This window comes from Podarcis pityusensis, assembly GCF_964106645.2.
Source record: "Podarcis pityusensis genome assembly, chromosome: 14".
In the NCBI taxonomy this organism is placed as follows: domain Eukaryota; kingdom Metazoa; phylum Chordata; class Lepidosauria; order Squamata; family Lacertidae; genus Podarcis; species Podarcis pityusensis.
The window spans coordinates 18,274,451-18,295,267 of NC_138039.1; the positions used below are offsets into that span (position 1 = coordinate 18,274,451).

A 20,817-nucleotide genomic window follows, 5' to 3' on the forward strand; every position below is an offset into this window, starting at 1 on the left:
TTTCTCTTTCCTTTTTTTTTTTTTTAACCCCCCTCAGCCCCAAAGCGGAGGCAGCCAGCTATAACAACCGCCCCCCCCACGCTCCTCCTCCCAGAGTCCAGAAGCCGGCCCCTTACGCCGCTTCCGTAGCGTAGCGACTCACCGAGAAGCGAAGAGCCCGCCCTGCGGAAACAGCGCCGAAAGCCGTCGTGAATACGAAGGTGAGGGACTACAAGCCCCAGAGGGCCTGGCGGGAGGCGGGAAAACGGATGTGGTTCCCCTCGGTGGTGAGGGAGGCTCGCTTCGGGAGTTGTGGTCCTGCAAAGGAGGGAGGTTTTTATTTTTACCTCAGTCAGGAAGGGGTTGAGAAAGAGCGCGTAGGTGCTGATTAAAGGCGAAAGGGAGGCGAGCTGTTTTTGCGGTCGCGATGTCCTGACAGGAGTGTTACCCAGGCCTGGAAAGGAAACATAGGGTTTTGACTACAACTCCCAGGATCCTCTGCGCCTCCCACCCAGCCTGGCAGCTGTGCGGTAGCGGCGACTCACCTGAGGCTCAGCTGGTGGGCGGGGCTAAGCGTGATGCAAAGCTATGCGCTGCCCCAGGCAGCTCTCCCGTACCTTTTACGTGCGCTTTATGCGGTCTTCGGTAGCTGCAGCCGCCCACCGCCATCGGGAAATAAAAAGCACCCAAAAAGCTCATTTGAAAAAGCAGTCCCGGAACGACGACGCGTCAGCTGAAAGCGCTACTCGCACAGGCACGGGCAACTTGTAAAAGCAAAACAATGGCAATAGGAATTGAGAACTAGGATCTGATTTTCCCTCACCTCAGCGATACCACTTTACATCCAAAGCTACGCACATCTAAGCAATAAATAATCAAGAGCCCACCCACGGTCAGAAGTGCAGTTTTTTATTTATTTAAAAGTACTTCCAAAGCACTTAACTAAAAAAAAAAAAAAAAAAAAAAAAGGCTTCAGCAGAGTCACCCTTGTTTCAATGACACTTAACATACTGAAGCCAACAACTTGAGGATTCAGCCCTGAGCACAAGTACTCCAGACTACAAGATTTTGATGCAGGACCCAGTTGAAAAGTACAGTTTGAAAATACATTGACCTTGAAATCAAAGGAGTGCTCTCAGCTTCAATTACCTGCAGTTTTCAATATCAAATGGAAAACACATAGCAGCTTCCTTTTCAGAAGCTAGCTGTTATCTACTGGCCATTTTAAGTTTACCCATTAGCAATCTGGCTGTTCAAAGCTTTTCTCTGCCTATGGCAGTTCCAAGCAAGAACCTGGGCCTGCACAACTGAGGAAGTCAGCACAGATGTTTGTGAGGTATCTTCATTAGAGATGGGCTTACCCTCATTACCTATGGAGGTGTAAGGACTCTAGATATGTGTAATTTGTACACAAGTACAACAAGTATGTTTGTTTGTTCAGTCATCCTGAGAATAAAGCACTGGGCCCAGAAAGCAATAGTCAACGTTAAGACCTCACATTCAGGATCTGCACATGAAACTTATGACAATGCAGTTCTAGAGTCTCTTTTCACCTCAGTGAAAAGATTTAGTCCCAAATACCTTTTGGGAGGAAATCAAAAGTATAATGGTTGCTCTTCTATGCCTTCATTCGCCTACAAAACAGAACATTTAGGAGTTCTCCCTTCCTCCAGAACCTTAACATGCACTCCTTGGGTTTTCCTCAACCTCCTTTCCCTATCTCTCCTGCCCCTTATCTTTGCCTCCTCTCCATGTTCTTTATTTTCTCTGGTTTAAGGGAACATAAACTTTATGTTCCCCTTTCAAGACACTTTTTTCACAATTTAGGAGGGTTGAAACAGACTGCTTGTTTGGGGAACCATAGTATATGTGGCTCAAGGGAATCTGAAAATACTTACCAACCCTACACAGCCTTTGCTTGGGAACAAAAATGACACACAACTTGTTTTCATACAGGCAGGACAGACTACACAACCATAATTAATGCATAAGGGCCCTGAGAACCTTGGTAACCAATCTGATCTCTGAGCTCCCAGATCACCATGAGCACTTGAGAAGGTCTTTCTGTATTTTTCTCACACCATTTTCCCCTGTAGTATCCTGTCCTTTAAAGGATACCTGGTTTCTCTTGTCCTTCATCATGCCTAGGCAGAGAGGTCACATCCCCCCTCCCTTGGATTATAATAGTTAAGCTGCTGAAAACTTGTGGTTTCACAAAGAAAATGAACTGCTGTGGCAGTAATAAACACTTTGATAGCCACCATCTGCTTGCCATGGACACTTTCATTGCTTAATCCTTCATATGCCCAATAGCTGGGCTATGTGCAGCTCCTGGGATTGGCTGCTTGGAGCCCCTTGTCAGTCGGAGGCCACCTGGGTAAAGAGCACTTAAAAATGGGACACCAACATCCCTTTGTCCCTCCTCAGCCATCCAAGAAGATGCTACGTTGCTCATGAGCAGACTATAAGCCTGCATGAGTAAAGTAATTGGGTAGGTACATTTTAAATGTTTGTTTTTTCAGTATGTTATTCTGCCTTTGTGCTTTAACTCTCGTAAGCCAAATTTTTAATAAACTCTCTTAAAATTGGCTGCTGGGGGCTTGGTATATGTTTGAGCTCACCTCACTGTTCCCAAATCTCTTTGGTATTTGTGTCTAGGGAAAATATGAGGAAAGCAAGCTGTTCTGATGTTGATGTTACAATTGCTCCGTATGCATAAGTTCTCACACCCAGCACTTAAGCAAATAATAGATTACTCGTGTTTACCGGTATGTGTCAGAACAATGCATAGGAGACATACCCCCCCCCCCCCGATTTCTGTAAATTCTAGGGATTATACTAGCATAAAACATGAATTCAAAATCTCAAGAAATACAGTCTTTTTAAAACCCTATTTTTATTTTTTTTAACCACACAAAGGTATATTGCACGAAAGCATAGTAGACAATTATATAATGACATAACCTGATGGTTTCCTAAAGAGACAGTCAGAGCAAAATACACAGAGAATAAAAAGAGCTTAGAAGAACTATCAGGATATGCTTGGATGCTTACAAATGATTTTCTCTATCAACCAGGGAGTTCTGTGAAAAAACCTGCTTGCTACCTAAATTTCTCCTATATTTATATTAGTTTGTGGTAGGTTTGTATGTGATATCTTGCACAAAGCTTCTAGCTGCTCACAGTTGTATCAGAAAGCCTCAATCTTGATCAGGGAATTTTATGTTTCCAGTACCGTTCTTGTTTTAATCTCCAAAGTAAGATTGTCAAGGTGGGCAAAAGTTCAATCTTGTTTACAGTGACAGACCAACAACCAGGTAAAAGACCGTGAAAGGTTAAAAGAGGACAAAGGCATCTACTGGAATGATGTCCTTGAAGCTGCATTCCAGAGAAGAACAGGCACAGGTTGAGTGCTCCAGCATCACCCTAATCATTCATAGCCTTGAGCATCTGCTCCTGTCTCAAGGTCAGAGGAGGAGCTGGTGGTACTGGTACCTAATAGTTGGAGACATAAGCTAGTTCTGTTTCTAGTTAGGGAGGTAGTGGAAAAGGCAGTATCTGTAATCTTCCTCTGTCCCTCCCTCTCCCTCTGCATTCTGCCTGACTTTCTGCCCTACCCCTTGTGGCCCAAACTCGGCCACTGGCATTTTAGGTTTGTTCCATTGTGTCTAGGCCTGCCAGATCCCTAGCACCCTCCCCTCTTCTTATTTAGGAACAGCAGTTTCTCCTGCCTCTTTACAACTAATCAGTGCATGTGGCACATACAGCATTGATGCAACCTATGAAGTAGTGGGAAAAGCAGGATTTGCCTCATCAGTAACATTGCGGACCCCCTTCCTAGAATATTCAGCTAATGTTTACAAGAAAAAATGTTTTAATTGTTTTACTTCAGGAGGTGTATGCCGGGGGGGAGGGGATTGTTGGCAGCAGTGCTCCTACTTGTTTCCATTTTCCAAATCAATAAATGGAAAGGGCATGTGGGTGACTGGCAGGCACTTGGCATATTTTTAAATGATGTTAAAATGTTAATGAATGTCATTACAATGAATTCAACATCTATTTTTAACGTATTAGATGCTTTATATTAATTTTTTTTTACTGGCTTGCTTTAACTTACAAGTCTTCCCACCCTGCTGATGAATCCTTAGCCCTCACCACTTCCCAACATTATTATATCTGCTGGTTAGCTACCTCAAACAATGAACTGGAAAGACACTCAGCTAAGGCTTTAGATTGTTAATCACATTGATCAACCAGATAAGCTAGCTCCAGCAGTTACCAAAGAGGCTGAGTTCACAGGTCTGTCGGAACAGGAAGAAGAAAAAGAAAAGCTGTTAGCTTCTTTCCTCTTTCCTCTTCATCTATTACAGCAGTAGCATAAGAAAAGAAATATTGCAGGTACTGTCAAGTTTTTGACTTGTAGCCCCACCCTTCCTCCTGGCCACACTCATTTGACACCATTGCCATTTCCTGGTTATGCCTCTCATTTAAATAAGCAAGATACATTGTCATCATAAATAGCAAGGCAGGCCTGTGGTCCTGCAGAGGTTGTTCATTTCCCGTCAGCTCTAACCACCATAGCTAATGATCTGGGATCATGGATGTTGTAGCCATTCAACATCTGGAGGGCCAGAGGTCCCCCATACCTATGATAAAGTACCTACATCAGAGAATGTACACTAGCCTTCACCAACCTGGGAGCATCTCTGTCCAAGAGCAGCCACAGCTGGGGTACCAGCTGTAACTAGTAAAGGGCACTCCTAACAAGTGAATCCATCTGAGCCACAAGTGGAAAAGATAGATCCAGGAGATGGAATTGGGTTAGGAAAGGATGCAGTGTAAAGTTAGAAGTAGGGTCTCCTGCAAATTCTCTCTCTCTCTCTCTCTCTCTCTCTGTGTGTGTGTGTGTGTGTGAGAGAGAGAGAGAGAGAGAGAGAGAGAGAGAGAGTTTAAATCAAGCAGTAATTCAAACTCTCCTCACAACATGCTGAGAAAAGCAGCCAAGGCCTTTTTGACATCTTCATTTCATAGCTTATGGTCTGGAACTTTCCCTACCTGACTGTTGCACAACTTTGTGCTTGCACTCTGTACCTTGCCGCCTTCGCTCACCGTCATTAGTGGTGGTTTCACAATGCAGCAATGGTTTCTTCACCTAGCCCAGGGCAATCTTTCAGTGCTCTTTGACCCAGAGGTAATTAGATAAATATGACAATTAAACATTTGCACTGTGAATGCGGTTTAGGTGACAAGAGGGTGGAAAAAATTGGTGACCTTTAACCCAAGGTGTGCAGTACTTCTCCCCAATCCTTTTTTTCCAAGCTGGAGAGTGTTGTTGGGCTTAGCGTCAAGCCTCTACATCAAAAGCCCACCTAAGGAAATGGCCACCTCAGCTTCTGAGTAACTGGAGTCCTGCAGTCAGAGCCAATTTTAATCAATAAGTGTTGTTTTTTTAAAATGCTAACCTTTCTATTTAATAAGGAAGAAAGTTTCCCTTGTGAATTTCATATAATATGATTTGGGGGCTGCATCCACTGCTAGTCCTACCCAGAGTAGATCCATTAAAAATAATGGTGATGGCTATACATCCATGTGTATAGTGCAGGAAAATAGGTCTCTGCCTGGAGGAGAGTGCAGTCTAAAATTTCTCACTCACTCGAACATATTTTGCTGCTCATTGGGAAAGAAACAGCAGTAGTTATGGACAGAAAGCCACAGACACTTTTGAAGCAGCCAGTGTGAAAAATTTGGTCACACAAATTTCCCAATGCTGCAATGGCCAACATATCTGCTTCAGGAGCAGGCACAGTGGTTAGGCAGCTTTACAACAAACACTGTTACGTAAATATTATTCATGTGAACATTTTATTTTGACCACAGCACTGGAGTTTCCTTGACACATGCATTACAAGGAAGCCTGATCCCTTTCCTTGAACTCTCAGTCATCAAATCACAGAAACTCATTCATCATTGCCCTTCCTTAGTAATCCACATCCTCCTCCATTTGTACCTTCCTGATCTCAACCTAGAGAAGAACAGGAATGTGCAGCGATAAGGCATGACGGTGCCAGCATCCTCACTCCCCACAATTCCTGGCTCAGTCATGCATTGATTCTATTTACTGTGTTTCACGCTTCCCACCTGGCCACTTCCCCAAAGAAATAAAACTTCAGGGGGCAGTTCTTACTGGGTCAGCTTCCTTCTTCAGAAGAAGTACCAAAACCTTGTAATATTTTTAAAGAACATCCTACTGTTTACATTTATTTAACTAAGCTGAGCACTAAGAAAAATAGCCAAGCAAAGATAGTCTAAAGTGGAGAGAAGGAAAGAAGAGGTGATGTAAGGATAGTGGAGAAGGCATTATTGGTGAAGCTAACAGGTTTTGGTTATGAGGGATGCAGGAGGATGAGGAGATGGCTTTGCGATCAAATTGTGATTTCAAGGCCATCAGACTTTTTTGTCCCATGCTGGGTTTGCAGCACTGCTTTTGGCATGCATGGTACCAGTGTTCAGGTTGGGAATGTATCCGAACAGCTATGACTCAGCAGCTTACCTTGGGATGGGAGAGAAGTTCAATTCACTTTACATTTAAAGCAGAATCTGTCAAATTCACACTTTCCAAAGCACAGCCATCCCTTGAAATTCATACATCTCTGAATTTTGTGATGCAGTTCTCCAACCAAAAGACCAAAAATCCATACCTTAGGGGAAAGTGAGCAGGCTCTTCTTATGTTCTTATTATAATGGAGCCTTTCTGATAATATGGAAGAAAATGTACAACTTGCAATTATTAAAGAGAAGCTACCACTGATTGTTAGAAATGACATTCATCTTTCATGTTTTCTTTTCAATTCTGTTACAGTTAAACATAACAGAATCAAAATAGTCTATATAAGATGTGCCCTTAATTCTGAGCATTTTTAATACCAATAAAAACAAATTAAAATGTGGAGTTCAACTCCTTCCCCCATCCCATTTAGAAAAGAGTACTGGCCTCAGGTAGGATGCATTCAAGAAAAACAGGATACGGTGTTCAAACTCTTTGGAATAGCATTAGTTGGATTTCTACCCTGTCTTTGAATCTAAAATGATCCCCAAGGGCCCCTTACATAGAATAAGAACAGCTCTTCTGGATCAGGCAAAAGGCCTATCAAGTCAAACATATTGTTTCTCATAGGAGCAAACCAAATGCTATTCAGTTATTGGAAACTCACAAGCAGAACATCGTCCACAAATTCTTCTAATCTTTTAAAGCTGTATAAGTTCATGGCTACCACTGTTTCTTTGAGCACGTAGTTTAATAATGGGATTTGTAGCTGCATTTACCACTCCTCCATTTCGGGGGGGGGGGCGGCTTTTCTCTATCTACTTTCGCCACACCATGCATAATTTAATATCATGTCTCTCCTTGCTTTTCCCTCCCCAAGCTTAAAAAAGCCTCAAACACAGTACAGTAGCTTTTTCTTGTGGGGAAGTTGCTCCAGCCCACTAATTATTTGGGTAGTTCTTTTCTGCATCTTTTCCAGCCCTGCAATATCCTTTTTTGAGGTGAAGCAGCCAAGTATTCCACAGTGTGGTCACACCCCAGATTTGTATGAAGGTATTATGCTATTAGCAGCTTTATCTGAGATTCCTTTCCCAACTATCCTCTACAAGGAATACGCAGTTTTCACAGGAGCTGCATATTCGGTCAAAGTTTCCATAAATCTTCCTTATTTTGAGTGTTCTGTTTAGTTGCCAACAAAAACCTAAAAAAATAAATTTCCCATAAATCTATCTACAACAGTCTCAATATCTCATTCCTGCTTAGTCACTGCCAGCTCAGACCCTGTGTGTGTGTGTGTGTGTGTGTGTGTGTGTGTGTGTTAGTATCCAGTGTGTCCCCAAGTATGCATCACCTTAGTGAGATAAAATGAAATTTGGGGCTTCTTCCATCTACCCAGGCACATAGGCACTGCTTTGTGATCAGTTTCCTCCTTTCCCCCAAAACCAGTCAATTCTCTTTAGGTTCTTGTGGCCATTCTTACCCCATTCATCCCATTTCACTCTGGCAACTGAGTTATGTGTCTCTGTTTGCATGCGCCTTAACTCCCACCCAGGTCTGTACCCCTAAGTACAGTATACATCCTGTTATACATACATGACTTCTTATTAAATGCATGCATTTACAATATAGATTCAATTATTTCATTCTGTTTACAGGCTTAGAAAAACTCCCATCGAGGTAGAGGTTAGCCTGAGCTTCTGTTCTGTGCCAAAATAAATATTTAAAATGGGTGTGTGCCACTGCCCCAGCATTGCTGCTGCTGTCAGTTAAGCTCCCCTACACTTAATAACACATTCTATAACAGAACACTCTTTAGTTTGCTTAAGCAAAAAATAGCAGGTGGTGTTGAAAACAGGTCTCCTTTCACACCACATTGCTGGACCTCATCATTGTCCAGAATGTTTATCCATTTAATTTGAAACTTGCTACAATATAGTAACAACTTTAACAGGTTGTGGAAGTACCCTTATGAAGAAGTTGCAGTAAAGAGTGAAAAATCAGATTAGAAATTCAGCTTTATATGGTCTCGAATGCTGCTCACATTCTTTAGATATCTCCAGATCCAAACATCAATAAACCTATATTCAAACTTGTGAATTTCGTAAGTTTAGATTTGTACGTGAAACACAAGACTTGCTATATTTTTGAGTCATAAATGACTCCAAAAGGGTATACCATATGTAAAGCTTTTCCCCCAACCAGTATCACTTCATATACTCTGCAATAAAATATGTCAATTGTTTTATTGTGTTTCAACACATTGCAACTTTTCAAAAATAAAAAGGGTTTCAAGAGTACAAAATGGAGTAGCTTTACCTACAGTATAGGAATTCGTAGTCCAAATATCACAGAATATGACTTTATGGTAAAAGGCATGTTTCCAGTACTTGTACAGAGTATCCTATTTCTAACCATTGGGACACACCATATATTTGCTGGGCATGTGCTGCTTATGGTTTTGCTTACTTTGGATACAAATGCCCAGCAAACAATTTCATGGAGCACTCGTATCAGTTGCACTGAGGGTATGAGCACTTAAATGAGCTTAAGCCTTTCCAATCCCTCACTTATTTTAAATGAATAATTTACTGAGGGGAGAAGAGGGAGACATGATTACTTCCAAAGACCAGAATTAAAAAGACAGCCTCGCAGCTCACCACCTTATCATAGATTCACCCTCCTGTCAACCCTCATTCTCAAGGCAGCTTCTTACATCTCATTTTCTCATAAACACCAGGTTTGCAAGTCACAGGGGAAATGCAAGCCCTAATGAAGAGCTGTGGACAGTGCCAGAGCAACCTGGAAAACAGACAGGACTTGGGGGCGGGGACCAATGGAAGCCAAGAAATCCAGGTCAGGAAAGAAAAGTCAGCCAGGCGATCCTTGCAGAATCAGCCGTCTGACCAAATTAATATCATGGAAGTTTGCCAAAGGCTGAAGGGGAGATGGGACGTCTAACCACTGCCTCCAGTGAGCAAGCAGCAAAGGCTCCTGGTGTTCCACAAAGGAGGTTGCCGTACAAATAGGTGGGTCGGTGTTTTCATGCTGCTGACATAACAGCTGAAGCTTCTAAGCTGATCCCCAAACTTTTGAAAATCAAGATAAGAATGGCCTTCTGGCATCCATCTGTCTCGGGAGACAATAGAAGAATGTGTCTTCAGGGATAAAGCCAAACCATTGGAGAGTTACAATGCCTGCTGTGGCTGCAGCGACCACTATGGGAGAGACCTGTTTTGTGGCAGCTGGGGCAAATGAAGGCCTCTTGTTGTTCTGAGGCATGTGTACCATGTTGTTTCTTCTTTCTGTGCTCCTCCCGGCTGTCATCCCTCCCCTGGTCATGGTCTTACTGTGTATGTTAGACAGAGGTGAACATAGACAGTGCCAAGCATGGTAAACAAGTATGCTTAACTCAAAAGTTGAGCCAGAGCAAGACCCCACTCCGGTGTCCTGTTCCATGGGAGCTTGAAGCTCACCAGAGAAGTGATCAGGGTAGACAAGAACAGGACCTTGGACAGCTCCAAGGGGTCCTGCTAAGGCAGCTCTAGGCGATGTTGCCTCATTTGTTTATTTTTTTAAAAAAACCAACACATTTGTTTATTTTTACCACATGTGTCTCAAAGCAGCTCACAACAATAAATATACTATATGCAGAATTTAAAACAATCAAACCTCCAAAATTAAAAAAGTCATGAATTTAAAATCTCTCTCTCTTCTTTTTAAAGTAAAACATCTGAGAAGGACTCAAGAGGGCAAAGGACTCCTGAAATGTAAGTTTTGACTAGACATCTGAAACTCAGTAGGACCGGTGCTTGTCTTCTTGTAGGAGGCCCACAACACTGAATGTGTGACTTTACTTGGGTACGAGTTATGCTTCTGGCCCACAGGCAACCACTAATGGTGCTCAGGGATCGACCTGGGGTGTACAGAGTAAGACAGTCCTTAAATGACCCTAGGCCTAAGTTGTGCAGGGCTTTGCACACTAGTACCTTGAAACTGGCCCACTTGCAGACAGGAAGTCAGTTCAGCTCTTTTAACATCAACCTTCTGCAGGCTGTCCAGACCTGGAGTGTGGTGGGCTCCCTGGAGAAGCTTGTCTGTGTCTCTGAGTCAGTGGAAGGTAATAGGCTTGGTCGCAGCTGGAAGGGGCCCAAATAAGGTACTCCCAAGGAAATAGCCTGAACCTCATCTTATTCCTCTGCTCTACACATTGCAAGGAGCCAGGGTCATTGGTCATCTATCTCTTGCCCCATTCTGCAAGCGATGTTTAAGTAAATTCTTTTCCCTTCACTGTGAGAGCTTAAGAACATAAGCACAGCCCTGCTGGATCAGGCCAGTGGCCTCTGTAGTCCAGCATCCTGTTCTCACAGTGGCAAAGCAGATGCCCATGGCAGGCCCACAACCAGGACCCAAGTACCACACCACTCTCCGCTCCTGTGGTTTCTGGTATTAAGATTAAAATGTATTTATCTGCATAGGCCTTTGCATGCAAGCATGAGGGAACTGCTGCTTCGTTGCTGCTATGAACTAAGCATTTTGTTTATATGTTTGTGAGATTTTACTGTAGATCATTTCGGGTGATAGTAAGTTGCCTCGAGGGTCTGTCTTGGCAGACAGGCAGAGTAGAAATGCTTTAAATAAATAAGAACTAAAACAGGGATAGGACAATGTTTCAAGGGCAACCATGACTGAGAGGTTTCTTTATTTAAAAGTGAAGTAGTTTGCTCCACAGGGTCCAAAGACACAGAAGTATAAGTCATTTTGCGAATTTGGAGAACCAACATGATGTAGTGCTTAGCGTGTCAGACTAAGACCTGGCAGTCATTAACAGTCGTCAACGGGTTTACCACACCTATCAGCCAATCACCCATTCCCACCACCCTTCTGAGTAATACCCCTCCCTCTCACTATATATCAAGGTCTGGTGGCTTCTGTTTCAGTGTATCTGAAGAAGTGTGCATGCACACAAAAGCTCATACCAAGAACTTAGTTGGTCTCTAAAGTGCCCCAATATATGAAACGGGTGATAAGAAAAACCCTGCCAATTATAGACCCATTAGTTTGTTAGATGTAGCCTCTAAACTATATGCCAGGCTCCTTCTTGGGAGACTGGAAGAATGGGCAGATACAAAAAGGTAGTATCTGAAGTCCAGGCAGGTTTCCAAAGAGGGAAATCCACATTGGACCAGTGCTTTGTGATGAACTTTCTGCTATGTAAATGTCCATAATTTGAAGCAAAAATTATATGTCACTTTTATCGATCTAAGGTGCTACTGGACTATTTTATATATATGCTAAGGTGCTACTGGACTAATTATATATATATATATATATATATATATATATATATATATATTATTTCTACTGCGTCAGACCAACATGGCTACCTGAATCTAGGACCTGGGAAATCAGAGTTCAAATCTCCACACAGACATTAAGCTCACTGTGTTACCTTGAGCCAGTCACTGCCTCTCAGCCTAACCTACCTCACAGGATTGCTGTGGAGATTAAAGGAGAAGGGGGAGAACCATGTTGACCACCTTGAGCTCCTTGGATAAAGGGATATAAACAAACAAATAATAAGAGATTCACAGTCAATCTATATAAAATGCTCAGTTTTTAAAACTGTCACAACCAGACAAGGCCCAGGAAGAGGCTATGCAAATAGGAGTAGTCTCAGTTTTCAGGTGTCCAAGGTCACTATGGTTAGGTGAGCATGTGTTCTACTTTACAGAGGCTGTCCAGTTAAAGACGAAGTACCAAAAAGGGGGAGAACCAGGGAGGAGGAGGATTGAAGTTGCCCATCAGCCATGAGCACCTGGACAGCAGGTAAGGAGGCACACAGGTCACTTGCTGTTTGTCTTCTCCAGTATGGTCAGAAGTAGTCTCTTTCTGGATAATTAAATATAGTGATTATTTCTAAATGTGCATCTGTAACATAAAATAGGACGTGTTATGTCTGGGAATGCACAAGTGGCCACTCTCCATCAAGGGCAGGGGGCAGATGAAGCCCAGTAGGGCCACTAGATGCACCACTTTGCTTTCTCCCATACAGGAGAATGGCTGCCACACACTTTGATAGGGAAAATGAAAGGGAGCACTTGGGGACACTGGTAAGGTGCATGCAAAATTTACCTCCACCACCAACTCTTGCTGGCCCAGCACTCACTATCAGCAACTCAACTGAGGAGTCCCCCCCCCCCCCCCCGCCTTCTCCCATACATTCTGCAGTGAGCTAGCACTCAAATTCCAGCAGCTCTTTGATGCCATCTAGTGGCAGAACAAGAGAATTGTCATCAGCCTTGCATAATTGTCTATGAGGTTAATATCTTTTTTAACATGAGTTTTCAAATCACTTCTCAGAACTTATGTTAGGCCTGTGTTAATACCTTAGGGAAGTGTGCCTGTTGTGTGAATATGCTCAGTACTGGAGAAACCATCAAATATCCCCACCAAATGTACAAAATTCTCTACATGAAGAACTTGCTCATGTGTGTGTATATATATCTCAACATCTTGGCTTGAATGCAGATGAATGTATCAGAATGAATCACCCTGTGTAGTGATGTGTGTTTTATTATAATCACATACAAATGCACATGTGGCACTTCCAGGGGCATGTTTGACTAACAATGGCAGATAACCTCTGGTTAATATCCTGGGTGCAGCTTCCTGGGGCCAAATACTGCAAAGCCCACATGAAGACTCACCCACATAGCCTGATGCTCCCAGTCAACTCCCATTCCCATTACAGGTAGGCTGTGGCTCTTGCCTCTGCACCAGGAGTCCTCCCCCCACCTCTTATTATTTCCATATTTCCCTGGTGCATTGCAACACAAAAGAGAACAAAAACTGAGACAGAGAGAGACTGGTCTCCAGCAAAGAGACGGTAACAGCTTTTAATCAGACAAGAGTCAGTACACCCGTTAAGACAAATACTGTTCGCCTCTTTCTGGAAGTTCCTTCACATACCAGCAGGGAAGAACAGGTTTCCTCAGGAAATTAAAGCAGTGTGCAAGCCAGTGCTTCACTTTTGTTGGTTTATTATTATAATTTTCCCCCTCCTGTGACTATTTACATTACAGTACCTCTTTGTGATCAACCGGGAGGGCTGGGAGAGGAGTGTGTGTGTGTGTTATCGTGGGCATAGATGCCCAAGTCAAGAAAGGCAGATCTGCTTATTTATAGATTTGTACATTATACATATATATATGTGCGTGTGTGTGTGCATGTGTGTGTGTATACACAGATACATTGCTCTCTTTTTTTGAAGTATTAAAAAATTGATCAGCCATCAATCTATAAAAAATACCTAACTCTACAAGGTAGAAAAAGAAAAGCCTTCCTTCTCCAAGTATACACTGATTTACACCCAAGAGTCCACTGGAAATGTACAATACGTGGATTCTTTCTCCAGATTTCAGGGGTGGTTGAGTGGGCACACAAGGGGATAAATGTGAAGGTGGGTGTTTGAGCTCAAAGAATCGCTGTCCAGGTGGAGAAGCAAACACTTCCACATTTTTTGTCCCTGTGTTCCTCACCCCCACACTTGATCTAGCTAGAAATTATAGAGCATGAACCCACTGATTATAATAATACAAAAAAATAGTTCCACATAATCTTGCCATGGTGCCGCAATACATCCTGGGAACCTGGTAAATGCAATTGAGCTCAATAGGAGCAAAACCCAGTGACCTTGGATTGGGGTGCTCACTTTGGTGCATTTTTGAATTTAAAAAAAACAGAATAGGATTGTTGCTTTCCCTCTACATCAGGGGTTGAGAACAAGCACTTTATGCTTTCCAGGAAGAAGGAGATATGTCAGCTTTCACTGCCCACTTCTGCTCTCCATGAGAGCCAGTTGCTTAGATGGCTCAGGCAAGTATGTGGGGTACCGCTACATACGTTGTGCCTAAATGTGTGTGCTTTAAGAGAGGATGGGGAGATCTAAGAGAGAGAGGGAGAAGGAGAGAGAAGGCACCCAGAAAAAGCTCAGAACTCTCAGCTCCATCCCAGAACCAAACCTTCGCTGGAAGTCCCAGGCACTGGCCAATCAGTGCCCCTTCTTAGGGGGCCCTGAATGTTTTCTATGTGCAAAGCAGCAGGATCCATCAACAACAGATTTACATGCCACCTTCCCTGTTCCCTAGTTGTGCCATTAAAAAGAGAAACCCCCAAGCAAAACATGATTTAAAACCAACCACCAGGGCCAGATTTTAAAATATATATATATAGAAGAACACCTTAACCTTCTGGTTCTGTGGAGACAGCATACCTTTTAGGTATGGGAAAAACCAACCTTTTCCTATAAAATTTGGGATGGGGAGGTGGGCAACAAAAGTTTTTTCTTCCAATTGGGCTTAGAGAGAAGGAGAAAGGAAGAAGGAAAAGAGGATTAAGTTGCAACACATCCATCTCTCTCATCCTGTCCCAAAAGGTATGCAAAATGAAGCAAACAACCCAAAATCCATTTTAGATTTGACTCTTGGTATGGATATGATGGCAAAAGCTTCATTTCTGGTTAATGGAACATTCTGTGCAGCAAGACATGGTTATGTCAGCAGCTGAACAGCTTGCTTCTCTGTCTGAAGTATCTTAAATCTCCTCTCTCCTCCTCCCGCCAAAAAAAAAATAAATTCTTATGGAATAGAACAGTCACCATTCCTGTCTTAAAGTGACCAAACTGCTGCGAAAATAAAAGGATAAGATAAAGGTGTGCAGTGAAGGTGAAGGGATGTGGCTGCTGCTGCACCTGAGGGGAAGAATAGCTCTGCCTCCAGTGCTGAAGTATCATCAGCTGAGCGTCCCCCCTCCCCAGTGCCTCCAGCAGACCAACCACATCACCTGGCGGGCAGCTGGCCTGCAGAACAGCCATCAGCTGCGACTAGGTCTTCAAGCAGAGGGTGTCAGTAGGCAGTTTTTTAAAACTATAATGCCAGAAAGCCCCTCTCCTGTTTCCCCACCTGCCAGAACCTGTTCACCTCCCTGCAACCTCTGATAAGAAACAAGCCAGCTATGTTTTCTTTAAGGCAGCTTGCCAAACGAACGGGGTCAGGGATCACACAAACCACAAGCAAGCCCCCTCCCTCAAATATTTTGCTGGGTGCAACAGGGGGATGCTTCTGCAAGCTAGAGAGACTAAAACTTTCGGACCAGGTAAGGGCCCTTTTCTCCCCTTCCACTGGTTCAATGATAAAAGTCATCCACGTGTCTTGTGGCCTTGACCCCTCTTGGAGGGCGCCCACAGCTTCAAGAAGGGAGATGCTGCAGAGTGCAACTGATGTGTCTCCCAGTGAGTTTTCAGGAAGGATGGGGTGGGCAAGGCAAGGGAGGGAGGGAGGGAGGCAATGAAGAACTTCTCTTCTTCATCTCCCCTGTGATGGCTGCTGCGGGGCAAGAGAGATTTGGGCCTCTTTTCTCTCCCCTTGTGCAGGGCAGGGTTGTAAGCTTACAGGAAGAGGGTTTCAAGTTGCAGCCCAGCACGGCAGGCTGCTGGTGTACGTTCCCATTCCCCCATTCCCCCATCCCTTTTTCCCGCTGTGTTCTGCGCCTTGCATTTTTCCCCCCTCCGGGTTTCCTTTTGCCCACCCCCACCCAACCCTCGTGAGTCACAAGGGCTCAAAAACCCACTGGAGTCAGCGCAGCCAGGCTCAATAGCCATCTCTCTCTCTCCCACAAGTCCACCAGGTTCCACCACCTAACCAATTTCATGGCGTGAGGCTTCCCGCGCCTTCTTTGCAGAAGAGCCAAGACTTGCCAGCATCTCCTCAAGAGCAGCAAATGCACGGCACCCAAGTGTCACTCAGGACCGCAGTTCTCAGCCTCCTACTTGACCTCCAGGATGGATGGGTTGGTTTCCATGATGGCCACAATGATCCGGTCAATGTAGTCCTGGAGCCGGAAATTGATCTCTTCTTGTTTCTGAATCGCCTCCATTAGCTGCAGGGGGGAGAGAGAAAAGGGAAACTTATTACATGAAGGCTATTATTCTGAGTCTGGGCTGGAACAGCTTGTCCAAAGGCAGAGTACAGTGATGAACTGCTGCATAGAGGGCCATAGCACAGTGGTAGGGCATCTGCTGTGCATGCAAAAGGTCCCAATCCCCAGCATCGCCAGACAGGGCTGGGCGAGAATCCAACCTGAAACTCTGGAGAACCGCTGCCAGTCAACGTAGACACTGCTTGGCTAGACGGACTGTGTATAAGGCAACTTCCTATGTTTCTGTGCAGAAAAAAGCTCCCAAATACAAGAGCAGCAAACCATTACCAATAGCCCTTCCTAATGGAATCTCTGTGGAATCAATCCAGAGTTTGTTCTTGCACCTTCAATGGAACATGCCAATCACAATGTAGAAGCCATGTTCCATCTCCCTTCATGCTTCTCACTGTTTCCTTCAGTGGATTTTAAAGGTGGATGACATCTGCAGTTGTGTGTTGTCTTAACTGACATCCCTTACAACTAAATATACAGAGTGAGGCCCATCTGCACCCCAATTCTGCATGGTTATTAGGGAAAGATTTTGAAATGAATCCCAGGGTAACTGCTTTGTGTACCACTCTAACACTGCCTCTTCCAGAGAGAACTTACATGACTATTTACTGAACTGTTTTTTACTGATCAGCTCTCACTCACAAAATACAGCTTTTATATTTTCTGATTTAAGACCCCTCGGGGCAGCTTACAACTCTTAAAATGCATCAATAAAACCATATTCAGAGAGAGAAGTAATAATAAAAGCACAAAAATGGCACAATCCCCAAACCCATATACCTATTTTGTCATTACAGTGGGTTGTAAGTGACAAGGAGAGTGCTGCAGAAGGATGGTCCACAAATTAAAATTTAAAGATTCTGGTCTAACTTCCATTTTCTCACTGGAATAAATACTTTTCAACTTCCTAAAGGCCAGAAACTTTTGTTTGTTTTTGAGGTGGGGAAAAATACAGTTTCTGTTTCATCAGGATTCATACCTGCAAAGTTCCATGTAGGAACAGCACTTCAGTGCAGCATCAACAGTGAAAACTCAGCATTATGCAGAACACTGTTGAATTTGATTATTTGTTCCGAATTAAAACAGGAGGGGGGGGGGTGAGGCTTGCATCTGGCAAACTGATAATTTATAGTGTATTCACACTTGGATATGGGAAAAAGATTTAAGTCCTTAGTCTTCCTTTAAAAACCCAAAGTATTGCAAGGTTTCATATGAATTTAATTTCACCTTTACTGCTGACAGGAAAGTGGTACCCAGTGTTTCCCGCAGACCCTCCCACAGTACCTCATCTCTGGAGACGGAGCTGATTTCTGCAGCCAGAGATTCAGAGAAGGAAGCAGAGAAGAGGTTCTTGGCGCCTTGAATACTGAGGTTTATGATCTGCCCATTCAGCTCATCATTCTGTTCCTTCAAGTTTCGGTTATCCTGTTGGCAAAAAGAAACCCAAAATGTTGCAACTGTTATCACTACCAGCTCCTTCCACCATGAACATATGTGTGAAGCTGCCTTACTGCAGATGCTCACCATCTAGTTCAGAATTCTGACTGACAGTGTTTGTGATACACTTTCATGTAGCCTTTGCAAACCTCACATCCATTCATGCCACAAATTGACAGCACACATAAATATATTTCAAAACTAAAACATATGTGCAATGAGTTCTATCTAATGCTCCCCGTGCATTGCTTTGCTGGCACAATGGGACTCTTTCTCTCCTCCCCTCGTGCGTCCCACAACTACCCCAGAGCAGATTTTGATGACACATGGGGCGCTGTAGAAGAGAGGACAGGAAGAGAAAGCTGCAAGTCTGTTGCACTAGTGCATTGGATACAACCTCATAAACTTCAGCTGAATTAAAAATGATTATAAAATTAATTCAGATGCATGATCATAATTTCCTGGCAGCTGTGACAAATAATGCCACCATATAAGTAATATAAAATTGCTTCTCCAACAACAACCATGACATGTTTCATCCTGGTAATATAAAATAATGCTTGACAAAAAATATTCCCTTGAGTCTGCAGAATAAATAGCAATCTATATCTTTAATGTAAATGCATTTTAAAATGCATTTTTGATCCTGCAGTGGGATGCCTTATAAAGAAGCTGACCATCTAGATATGCTCTGCAGATACGTGGATGACATTACTTGGCACCTACAATCTGTAAAAGATCCGTAAATGGCAGAAGATCTAAGTTTAAGAATAATGTGCCATGGAATGATTATTTTAGCATACCGCTGGGAGAAGTGTATATGATTAAAGAGTGCACAATTGTTCTGCTTAGCCAACATACCAAATCCTAAGGGCACAATAATGGTTTAAGGACCAAAGATTCAACAGTTTAGTTATAAACTTGCTCATTTATTTTGACCTCTCTCCACCAACATCTGACCTTTAGTTGTTCCAGCCAGCACATTTTTTTAGCATCCTCTTGCATTTAATTTGAACCAGTCTCTGAAATGCAGGGCCAGTAGAGCTATACTGAGACCCACAATGCTCTCTCCTCCCAGTACCCAATTCAGATACAGCATAGAAGTCTGTAAGGGAAGCTCAAGTACCTGCTTGAGCCGCCTGATCTCTTGTTCCAGTTCTGTCTCCCGCGTCCGGCTGTTATATTCCTGGAGGCCTATGCTGCTGCTCCTGCCCCTTCGCTGTTCTGCTTCCAGTTTGAAGAGCTGCAGGTGCTCCAGCTGTTTCCTGAGGTCCTCAATCAACTGCAAGGCAAGGGAGGCAAACTAGATTAGTGGAGGACTATCGCCCAAGAGCACTAGCCCATACACACAAAGCGACTCTTTACTGCAAGGAGTTAAATGGGCTGGAGCACTAGGTGTGCAAGGCAAAAGGCACAAATGCCTCTGCACTGATAACAATGTAATATTTATTCAAAAAGGAGAGACAGGCAGGCAGACAGACAGACAGACAGAAAGACAGGAGGCCTTTGATAACCTTACACCCACCCTGAAATGAAGTCTTAAACATAATCCTATGATCTACAACTAGTTCCACCCAAAACTGGAGATCAACAGCCAAGGGCAGGACTGATAAGGGCCAAGACTTTACGGCAGGGATGGGGAACCTGTGGCCCTCACTATGCTGCTGGGATTCTTAACTCCTATCAGCACCAGCCAACACGTGCTGATGGGAGTTGTAGCCCAAAACATCTAGAGTTCACCAGGTTGGCAAAGCAATGCATTTTGCTAAACATAGTGAAAAAGGCAAGGAAAAAGCCTGCTCTGGAGGGGATGGGGTGGGTTTTTGTTTCTTTGTTCTTGTTCTTATCATGTATTTTGTGCTTTTATATTGTATTTTTATGTCGTGAACCACCTCAAGATCTGTGGATGAAGGACAGTATACAAATTTAATAAACAATACAAATAATCTAGTCAGAAGATGAGTGAGATATATGGGGGTGGGGGTGAGGCAGGATAGCAGGGAGTGCCCCATGGTGCAGTCCCCCTCTGGAAGCCAGCAGGCTCTGCTCACCTCCTGGGTCGATTCCTTGTCCTTTTGGAACTGGTGCCTCTCGTGGGTCAGCTTGTCTCCCAACTTCCTCTTGTTCTCCTGCTCCTCATTGAGCTGCATTGTGAGGTCTTCTATTTCATCTAGCAACTTCTGCTTCTCCTGAAAAAAAAACCAGGGAAATGAAACTGTAACCCTCCCAACACTCTCACCTCTTAAGTCCAGCAAGACCCCATGCCTTCCCACACTTGGAAAAGGGACACTGCAGGACTGATTGCTACCAAGCTCAGTTAATATCCCGCTATCCCAAAATACACACCATTGGTATCCAATTCAGGGCTGTTTGAGCTGACACACTGTCCACAAGCAGTTCATGATGCTGAGAGCAGACTTGAGGAGGAGCTCACAACCAGCCATGTCAGAATTTGTGTTGGCAACTAAAAACATTGGCCTGCCACTAGAGGGCAGAATGACAACAAGCAAGGAACATAAGAAACCTGCTTTAAGCAAGGCAAAGGGGTTAGAAATGTACAAGTGATCCAGACAAGGTAACACATGCTGTTAGTTGGGTTTTATTATTATGGATGCTGCTTGAAACTCTCTCCTCATCAGCAAAAGTGGGAGACCCCTTGGCCAAACATGAATGTAATAGGGGGCCTTAGGCATATCTTCCCCTCAGCTTTGTCACCCCACCCGCATCTGTTAAGTGGAATAAAGTGACAATGCATGTTGCAAAAAAGCAATAAAAAAGAACTTCTTCTTCTATTAAATTTCTAGCTAGCGGCAAAGAAGTTGTTGAGATGAGTTCTTACCACAACTATCAGCTTGTCTTTTTCAACATTC

At 43.6% G+C, this 20,817-nt stretch overlaps 1 protein-coding gene and 1 long non-coding RNA gene across 8 annotated transcripts in view; one reads left to right on the top strand and one right to left on the bottom strand.

The window, feature by feature from the left end:
* Positions 1 to 60: 60 nt before the first annotated feature.
* On the top strand, positions 61 to 18,385 carry LOC308463560. Its single transcript, XR_013979611.1, has 4 exons — positions 61 to 200; positions 10,246 to 10,290; positions 12,255 to 12,349; positions 17,753 to 18,385. It is a non-coding gene; the product is annotated as an uncharacterized lncRNA (long non-coding RNA).
* The window catches only part of RAB11FIP3 (RAB11 family interacting protein 3), an 85,776-nt gene continuing 78,343 nt past the window's right edge, over positions 13,385 to 20,817 (bottom strand). For all 7 annotated transcript variants that reach the window (XM_080981951.1, XM_080981949.1, XM_080981946.1 and 4 more), the window contains 4 exons: positions 19,999 to 20,136; positions 19,074 to 19,229; positions 17,795 to 17,935; positions 13,385 to 16,459 (listed from right to left, as the gene is read on the bottom strand). In XM_080981951.1, the coding sequence (XP_080838077.1) occupies positions 16,346 to 16,459; positions 17,795 to 17,935; positions 19,074 to 19,229; positions 19,999 to 20,136 (549 nt within the window). In that variant the 3' untranslated portion in view covers positions 13,385 to 16,345. The remainder of the gene's footprint in view (positions 16,460 to 17,794; positions 17,936 to 19,073; positions 19,230 to 19,998; positions 20,137 to 20,817) is intronic.